The sequence below is a fragment of the Penaeus chinensis genome, chromosome 2 (genome assembly GCF_019202785.1).
Source record: "Penaeus chinensis breed Huanghai No. 1 chromosome 2, ASM1920278v2, whole genome shotgun sequence".
NCBI classification, from domain to species: Eukaryota; Metazoa; Arthropoda; class Malacostraca; order Decapoda; family Penaeidae; genus Penaeus; species Penaeus chinensis.
In genome coordinates this window covers 15,240,027-15,250,026 of record NC_061820.1, presented here as the reverse complement: position 1 = coordinate 15,250,026, position 10,000 = coordinate 15,240,027, and the positions used below count along the sequence as shown (strand labels likewise).

Genomic DNA, 10,000 nt, shown 5'->3' with positions numbered 1-10,000 from the left:
GTATACGTTTGCCCAGTTTGTCAATTTCCTTGTTCACGGAATCGAAGCTTATTTCATGTTTGCTAAAGCTAATGAGCAGTTTGTGTTGAATGCCATGAATCTGTGGGAGACAATGGAGGACCTCATGATGGACGGATGCTACATTGTGATGGCTTGGCAGTATGAGGAAGATCCCAGGAAAGGTAGGCAGGCATTCTCAATTCTCTTTTGTGTTGATTCATATCCTTTCACAATGATTTTATCTAAAAAAAGAAAAGAAAAAAAGAATACATTGTTGTTAGCATTAAAAACCTACTCCAATTAGTGGTACCGAGTGATGCACTGAGATAGAGAGAAATGAACACTGTCATCTTATAGAGCATAAGAAATTGAGTAATAAGCAATACAGGTACAGCTGCAGAGACCTCATTTTCACTGTTAAATGATGACAATATCCTCTGCAGGTACAAAAGGTATGAATGAGAATGAATATCTTCACAATACAAGAAACATATTTGACTGGTATTTCTGATGAAGATATAATTGAAACCAGTCAGTTACGTCTCTTGTATTGTGAAGATATTCATTCTCATTCCTACCTTTTCTATATTTGTCAACATGAATATGGTTCATCCTCTGCATGTCACTTCTCAGAGATAAAGTCCACAACACCCTCACACAGCCAATTCTTAATCCTACAGTGAAGGTACCAGAAATCTCTGGGTGTTACTGTCTAGCCTTTTGGCCTGGGAGTCTGCTGTGTAAAGAGGAACTTCTTGATGAATTGATTTTTCATTATGGCAATAGGCGTGCCCAACTAGAAGAGGTTAATGTCGCCTTTTATGTAAGTTGGCATAAAGTGCAAATAAAGGGGGGTTCCCTCGTTTTAGGGAATAAAAGTAGGAAAGGTTAGGTTTGGATTTTTGGGTTCGCATGATACCCTGGTTTAGGGACTTTGTCACTGGAGGGTGTGTCGCTCTCTGTAATAAATACCCTACCCTAATTACAATATACAAGAAAGCCTTCCCAGTGGCAGGAGATGGTAATATGTCCACCAATTTAATAAACTTTTCATGTACTGAATGAACTTGTAAGATTTTGTCAATAGATAGGTACCATTATTGAATAAGAGGATGCTTTGGTAAATGTGTACAAGATGCCCACAGCAGCTTTCAAACTGAGCTTTTTGGTAATTTTTCAGAATACCTTTGCATAACCGATTGCGGCGATTTGGTATTGAGGGATTCATCTTACTGTCTACTATCCAAATATATTGAAATTATACCCCCTCCCCCCCCCATGTGCAATAATCTTGTCCCAGGTAGCTGGGGAGGACATGAAAGGTACCAGGGAAATTATGGGGTAAAATATGAATAATATACACTAAATCAGTCACTATATTCCTGGTCTGTCCAGTGCTATCTCCCATTGTTAATACATGGAGGATTCTTTGTTTTCCATTGTGGGGGTTAGGAGTGTGGCAGCACCTGCATTAGTAGATTAGATTCGGTGTATATTATTAATATTTTACCCCATAATTTCTCTGGTTCCTATCATATCTTGCCTATCTTGCTAACAGGGCAAGAATGTTGGGATTTGGGGAGGGGGGGGAGGTTCCACAGCATAATTCCTTCATATATGTGTACTAGAAGATGAGAGGAATCCATCAATACCAAAATTGTCACAATCAGTTATGCAAAGGTGTGAAAAATTACCTTATTTTTCATTAAATTAGCTATGTTCTAACTAAATCCATTTGATACTGAATTAGACCGTCATCATGTAAATTTTGTCCTGAGAGAGCTTTTACTGGTTTCTTTATTGATGAAAAAGGAGGTGCTCTATCTTTATTACAAGTAGGGGAGTTCTGTTTGCCTTTTATCTAACAAAGAAGTTGTGAAAGCTTGTAATGGATGAATGGGTTCGGCATAACAGACACAAATGCATTGTACGCATTTGCCAATGTTTTGTTAGAAAGAATTTTTTTAGTATTCATCTTTAAGCTATGGAGATTAATGTATTTTAACATAAATATATACAGTTTCAGACGATGTCCCAAGGACACCGTTGTCATCATTCATCAACAACATAAAAGAGCCAGAGCCGTTGCCAGTTGCCGAGCCAGTTCAGCCAGTAGTCGTAAAGGAGACCAAGAAGCAAGTCACCACCACGACCATAAGGAGCAGCAGGTGAATGAGAAATAGTACAGCAAATGTAATTAGCATACACAGTCATGTTCATGGTCGCTTTGTACTCAACTTTCGGATTCATCAATAATAATTTGGTATCCATAAAACTCCATAGTACCTTTCCCCAATGTCTTTTAACATAAATTATTCAGGAAATGTTTCAGGAGGCTGTAGTACCCTAAAGTTTCCCCCCATAGTTCTTGCTGATATCTTATTACAGATTGGAGAAATTAGAGTAATTAACATAGGCCAATAATTAACAGTAACCATCATCCCAATATGTATTCTTGAAGAACATTTATTTTGTTCATAAATGTTTGTCACTATGCATGTATATGTAAGCCTAAGAATTTGAATACACCTATATGTATGCTGATTTGATATATACATATTTATACATGCATATCTAAGCATCTGTCTATTTATCTATCTGTATATTGAGATGTACATTTTTTACTATCTACTTTTGAGCAAGTTTGTTACCAACAGCTTGCAGTGAAATTTTCATGTCTATGAATATGGCTGATATTTAGACCTGGGCATGGGTGGGTGGGTGGGTTCATAAGTTTCTGTTTGTGTGTATGTGGACATTTATAATTATTGATGTATGTATGTGTATTTCTTTAACTTTTTTTGGTGAGTCATTTTAAGTGATTGCCATGGCCTGATCCTTCCTGCAAAAGCTGAGAAATGTCTCACTTGTTTATTCTGGGAACAAAGGCCTTTGAGTATTTTTTCATTTGGTGATAGATTGCCAGGGATACCTACAAGCTGTCTAGCCAGAATGTTCATGGTAAAAGTTATTAACTTTTGCTGACTTTTTGAATGGGACTGTGTGAAGCTACAGAAAAACTGAGGAATGACTATAAAAAGTACCTTAAACACCTATTAGACACAAGTGGAAGGCCACAATTGTTTTTCAAAGACAGATCTCTGCTTGTATTGTTGAGTCCAGTAATGCTGTGGTCTCTACACTTCAATCTATGGCACAGTTAAACCTGTATATTTTGGCAAGATAGAACTTGTTAACCTCCTTTGTCAACTTCCCTTATCCCCAGATATGGAAGCAGTGCTAGCTCAGTCTTGCTGAATGTATGTTGGGGAGTTATATTGATCTTTGAAACACAAGACAGTGATCATGCTGTTCCATGCTGTCCTGTTCTGAACAATTACTTGCCAAGTTTCAAGTGGTAAAACAGAGGCCATATATAAGAAAAAAATGCATTTTGAAAAACACTCTGGGTGTCTTGTAAACATTTACCAATGAGATCATCAAAGTAAAATTTGATTTAATGCCAGTAATCATTTGTTGCATCATATGAAGCATAATTGAAGTGACTCTATTATATATAATTCAATCTCCAAACACTGAATACTTTAACCCAGCTAAAAAAAACACTGCCGAAGACCTACTAGCCCAAACTTTATTGTCGATGTTTACTGTCAAATTGAGATTCAGTGTAGTAAAAGAATTGAGTTACAAATATTATTTTTCACTATGGATATTTTGTTGTTGACTCCTCACTGAAGATTTATCTTATTAGGGCTGATGCTGTTGGCTGCATGAGTGCTCGAACTCTCCTTGGTGAGGGAGGCCTGATTTATCATCATCAACCAATAGTAATGTAAATCTTGGATTAGATATGTGATATTATTTGCTGATGCTTCTAATTGTGTAAAAATAAATTTACAGAACTAACATAATAGAACTGTGGCTTTTAAGCTTTATGAAATGATTATCAAATATAGCTTTCACTGAGTGTCGTGGGGTTGTTATGTTTTGCTGTGTGCTTTACAGTTTTTTAATTTATTGTATACATATTAACGGCTTAACCCTTTCACGACGGGTCACGTCTCTAGACGTCATAACAAACCGATCGAAATGTAGTGAGCGGCTGTACGCTCACTATATTTTGAGTTCTCAAGTTTTGAAAATTTTTACCACCATTTTTAAAGATAATTTCATATGATTTTTCAGGGAAACTTTTTATGTTTTACAGATGAACATTGGGATATTTGTATACAATATTCATAATACCTGCTTAACCTCTTCCCAATGGGTCATGCAATAGGCGTCAAAATTAACAGCTCGATCTGTGGTGTGTGGCGCTACTAGGCGGTGATTCGGCTTGATGTACTGAACTCCTGCGCTCAAAGTCGGCATGTTGCCATTGATCGCCAGAGTGCAGAGTTTTTTTGGTTTTTTTTTAGTTTTCTTCACCCGTCACCAAGGGGTTAATTATATGTTGGTACAAATATTTAGTATGCATATATTGTAGATGACATGGGTATTTTCTGTTTAAAATGACCAATATGGTTATCAAAGTTAGAGATGACATTTGCTGAATAGTGATTGGAAAGCTCACATGCAAGCTATTTCTAGGAATTGGAGTACATATGATTACAAAATATTAAGGTATTGACGAGGTCATGTAAGTTTGTATGTAAAGTTAGATAAATACAGAAAAAAAACACAATCACAAATTGAGTTTTTAAAGATTTCTGAGTACTGTTATCAATAAACTATTTACAAATATTTACTTTTTAGTTTTAGTTTTAGTTTTAGTTTTAGTTTTAGTTTTAGTTTTAGTTTTCTTCACCCATCACCAAGGGGTTAAGAACTGAATGGGATGTATTACAAGTTTACTTTGTCAATATAAATTACCTTCTTTGAGCTTAGTGTTAGAAGAGTAATGCCCAGCATTAGTGAAAATTTTGCCATGACCTAATAGGGCATCACTTGGTTTGAGTGGATTATAATTGTTATAATTCTGTTATATGCATATTATTCACTTAAAAATATTAGGGTTTATATATGTTACTGAGGTTATTTCTTAGATATTACAGTTATGATTGGTAAACTTTGAAATTAGTTTTACTTTTTGATAGGTGACGATAGAAACTAATAATGATAAATACTTTACAGCACAACTACAAAAGGAGGGAAACGAGGGAGGCGGAGCATTGCAGCTCGCATTCAGGAGGCCAGTGAAGCAAGCACTGATGAAGAGGACACAGAAATATCTTTTAAGATTAAACCAGATATTAATAAAACACCAGAAATCCAATATCACCCAGTGAGTATTCTTATAATAATTATCTGATCCTTTTTTCTTTCTTCTTCTTTGAATTGGATCTAGGTGCCTTGTAATTTGCACATGGACCAAAATTCAGGAATATATTTAGTTGATTGCTGAATCTCCTGGGTGTTGGTTTGTAAGCCCAGCCCTTATGTATAGTCATGTGTGATATCAAGGCTCCTTGCTTCCTCTTTGCAATGCTGTTAGCTCTTTTCTGCAGTATGTATTGAAAAGTAATGTACTCGGATTGGCTGACTGGAGTGTATCACTTTGTATCAAGGTGGGGACATACAGAAAGAGAAGTTGTTTCAACAGATTCCAGTAATGTACATGTAGAGGGATAGCATGTGTTAGGGGTTTGAAGATGCTATAAAAAAGGCCTTTACTACTGTTTGTAATATCCTGCTGGTTGGTGATCTATGCATTACATTTGACAGCAGGGCCATTACTTTTCACTCTCCTTTGTTTTGTTGTGTCATAATGATTTGTGCATGTGATTCACTGATACATATTTTACCCTGTGTATATAATCCCTGATGGGGGAGCTGTCTCAGACCAGTTTCAAGTGACCTAAAATTCTTTCCATTCGTCTTACCTTTGAGACAAGTGGAAACAAATATTAGTTGTTTGAGAATATTTAAGGACGGTCTCAACAGAATCTAAGAAGATTTTGCTGTCTCAGACAATTTTCATTGTCTTTTGTTGATTCTGCTCCTGAAGGTGGCTCAAATAGTACCAGATGATAATCCACTCTGATATTAGCTTCTTCTTCTTCTTCTTCTTCTTCTTCTTCTTCTTCTTCTTCTTCTTCTTCTTCTTCTTCTTCTTCTTCTTCTTCTTCTTCTTCTTCTTCTTCTTCTTCTTCTTCTTCTTCTTCTTCTTCTTCTTCTTCTTCTTCTTCTTCTTCTTCTTCTTCTTCTTCTTCTTCTTCTTCTTCTTCTTCTTCTTCTTCTTCTTCTTCTTCTTCTTCTTCTTCTTCTTCTTCTTCTTCTTCTTCTTCTTCTTCTTCTTCTTCTTCTTCTTCTTCTTCTTCTTCTTCTTAGGTGTCCTTTCCACATGGTGCAATATACATCAAGCCTTCTTTGTGTTCAGATTACTGCTATTGAAGCCATGAACATATATAGTCATACATCTTTGGACAGTGTAAAAATGCTTTAAATTTTGGTTTAAATAGTCCTTAAAAATGAATATTAAATACAAGTTTAGTATTTTTTTCTCTGTATCTATGTATTACATTGTGGAGCTATTTATACACAATTTTTTTTGTGTGTATATTGAGACTTATTATACAATTCTTTTCTTACTGAATTGAAAATGTAAGTAAGCAATAGTTGCAACACCAACTCTAACTTCATTTTTAAAAGTATAGCAAATTAACCTAATTTTATCAGTTGCTTTGTCAAGTGATAAGATTTGGATTTTGATCAAATAAGTGAAGATCATTAGTGCAAACTAACCTTGGTATAGATTTATGCATACCATTGTTAATAAGAAAATTCATGCACTTTGTTAATTTGTCAGAATTTTTTCTGGTATATTCTCCAACTGCCATGTTTATAAAAAGTTGAATCCATTTGATACCCAAATATGAAGTATTTATCTAAAGTGCTTAATTTTGTATCATAAAATATTAGGCTGTATAATTTTATCCTAGAGGTACAAATATTTCTTTTCTTTGCCAATACTGTCATTGAAAAGTAAAAAAAAGTACTATCATGATCTATAGTTTCTGAACCCCCACTCACCTACCCCTCCCACCTTTCTGCACAACGGGCTACATGAGCTAGGCGAGTTGGCTGGCTCTGTGAGGAAGACTATTGATGTGAGATCTCCCCATTGGCTCTTAGTGCGCCTTATTGTACGACTTTGCTAACTCATTGTCACTTTGTGTATAGGACTTTATTACTTAACTGATAAGTGATATTAAGGTGATAACATGAATTCATTCTGTAACAAACCAGCTGTTATACATTTTAGACTCGTAGTCTTGAAACAAGCTGTTGATCAGCTCTCCCATTTGCATATTCAGCCATCCCAAACTACCAACCTTTCAGGTAGCCTGGAATAATTTCCTTTTCTTAAAGATATGAACTACTGTATAATTATATTTTGTCATATAGTTAGTCATACAAGAGGTTTGGTTTATGTAAATACTCAGAAGTTAGTGATAGTGACATGAATAAGATCTTCTTTCTTGCCATTGCTTATCATTTGCATTTTCCCTCCCCCAGAATTTTTTCTGGGTACAACCCTGGTCAAGACAGTATAAAAACAGCTCATAATCTTCAGTGAAAGGCTGATGAATTGGTACCCAATTGCAAACCTGACAATATTTCCAAGTTTGAAAGTTTTGATGTAGCCTGTATATTCAGTTTTCATAGTTAGTATCATATAGTTAAGTATTTCCCTGTACCAATCTGTTGGTTTAGAAAACAATGTAACTACCATGACAGCAAGCGTCTTGACTCAAAATGTTGTTTATGCCCTCTTCTACCTTTATAGGTATATCTAGGATCAATTTCACATTGAATCATATGATAATAGCTATGTCCAGTTGAGTAACTTCGAGGAAGTTATAGTCTAGTACTCATGATAATGTGGTTTATTCATTGGGATGAATATGCGGTTTTCTCTCGCAATATCCTCAACTATAAGTCTGTTGTGAGTACTGCTCAAAATAAGCTAATTGGAGTGAAAGATCGTATGTTAGAATAATTTTTGTCACACCCAAGTTTTCTATCGGTTTCTTTAACTCTATACATCCACAACACTTTAGGTGAACCTCACAGAACCTTGATGACATTCAACAGGCTTGAAGGCACGAATTTGATCTGTGCAAATGTTTGGGCAGCACTGAATTGTCTCCCATGCTTCTCAACTGGTCTTTGTTATAATTATACACTTCAGTGTGATATTGATCTCTGGTTTAATAATTTCTAGTTATCCCTTAGAGCATTACTTGTCAATCTAAAGTTGTATACACAGTGTAATAATATGATGGCAAATTCAAATTAATGTTGAGCAAGTGGGTGAGACTTTCACCTCTATGTCCTCCCTCACAGACCCTTCCTTCCCACTTCCTGTCCTACCTCATGTAACCATTTGTGCAGGAGGGGGAGGAGAGGGTGGGGTTCAGAAACTTTAGTTTGTGACCGTACATGCAGATAGAAAATCCCATTAGAGGATCTGAAGATTAGTTTTCTCACTGCAATGTTGATGAGAAATGTTATTTTTTCTAGGGTTTGTTTTGAGTTACATTACTGTGCATCATAATTTTAACATGTTTTATATCCACAGGACATCACTATTAACAGTGCAGAGTCTGTTTTGGAAAAAACTTCACCCAGACGAGAACAAAAACAATCACCAAAGAGGCCAGTTTCTGAAAGGCTGAATATATCTCCTAAAAAGTCAAAATCAATGGAGGTTGAAGAACCTGCAGCAACCATAAGTAAAGAAGACACTATGCTAGAGGACTTCACCTTTGGTTTTGACAAGTGAGTGAAAATATTTTCGCTTTTATTTTTGCATTATTCAGTGAATGAGTGAAATCTAATCGATTGTTATCTGCTTGCTAATGTAAGCCTGGTCATCTTCAGATATTTTTATTGAATCAATGAAGTACCCTATAGACCAAGCTGTTTGTTATAATGCTGGTGGTACATGTAACCTGTCCGGGTGGGGTTAAAGGGTAGTTCAGATACTAATGAAAGATTAGGACTTAAATTTATTTACTTATTTTTTTTTTTTTTTTTGTAAATGAGGAGTTATGCACTTTACTCAGTTTTTTCGTATTTTTTATTATTATTATTATCATTATTATTATTATTATTATTATTATTATTATTATTATTATTGTTGTTATTATTATTATTATTATTATTATTATTATTATTATTAAAAATGCAAATAACATTTTTGTTAGTATAAGAAAACTAATTTTTCAAACTCCTTTACACTACTATGAAAAGGCTAAAAAATATTCACAAATAAAATTAGACCTGTCTCACCAGTATTGGTTGACTGCTGCTTCAAAGAGTAGTTGCCACAGTGAAAAGTTGGTGAACTGAGATATTACATTTGAAGGTTTATGAGCTCCATATGTTTCTCCCCCCACCTCAATTTCTTTTGCATAGCAACTTTTGCTTTATACCATTTCATTCTTGCTTAGACTGTAGTATTATAACTTGGCTAGTGGGCAGTATTGAAGCTTGTGATCAGGTTTGTGGGGTGTGGGTAGTATCCCATTTGTGCCCAACTCTTGGTGTAACTCATCTTTAGCACCTAATTATTTCAAGCTACAGTTTATATGTAAATAAAATGGAATCATGCCATCCACATTTAACAGGTAGAAAGAAAGGGATAATCTCTTTTTCAGTTATTTGCAAATTAGTGAATGATTGTATAATTATTGTCAATAGCAGGATGTATTTGTGGGAACTTTAAAGTCACAAATTTGTCAAATCAAATTTGAGGATAGATGAGAAATTTGCATAGGGTTCAAAATATTTTACACTACCTTATTTTGCTGTTACTAATTTTTATAATATAGTAATTATAATGTTTATAATAAAAATAACACCATCGATATTCATAGCACAGAAATTTTTCCCGCTAATTCATAGTGTAAACTGTTAAAATTTTAAAACAATAGTTTTAGACATATAACAAAAGCTGAAATACAGTTGGGTCCACATACCCTATATCACCAAGAAGTCAGTTAGCCCAGTGCCGACTGGCATGTTGTGTACG

At 34.9% G+C, this 10,000-nt stretch overlaps 1 protein-coding gene across 2 annotated transcripts in view; it reads left to right on the top strand.

Moving 5' to 3' along the window:
• LOC125035970 overlaps positions 1–10,000 on the top strand; it is an 18,137-nt gene that overhangs the window by 501 nt on the left and 7,636 nt on the right. Inside the window, exons 1-5 of one of the 2 annotated variants that reach the window (XM_047628294.1) lie at positions 1–182; positions 2,021–2,168; positions 3,713–3,793; positions 5,095–5,245; positions 8,546–8,745. The exon at positions 1–182 is cut by the window's left edge and continues 501 nt beyond it. In XM_047628294.1, the coding sequence (XP_047484250.1) occupies positions 1–182; positions 2,021–2,168; positions 3,713–3,793; positions 5,095–5,245; positions 8,546–8,745 (762 nt within the window). The remainder of the gene's footprint in view (positions 183–2,020; positions 2,169–3,712; positions 3,794–5,094; positions 5,246–8,545; positions 8,746–10,000) is intronic. The other variant, XM_047628303.1, reaches the window with a different exon arrangement.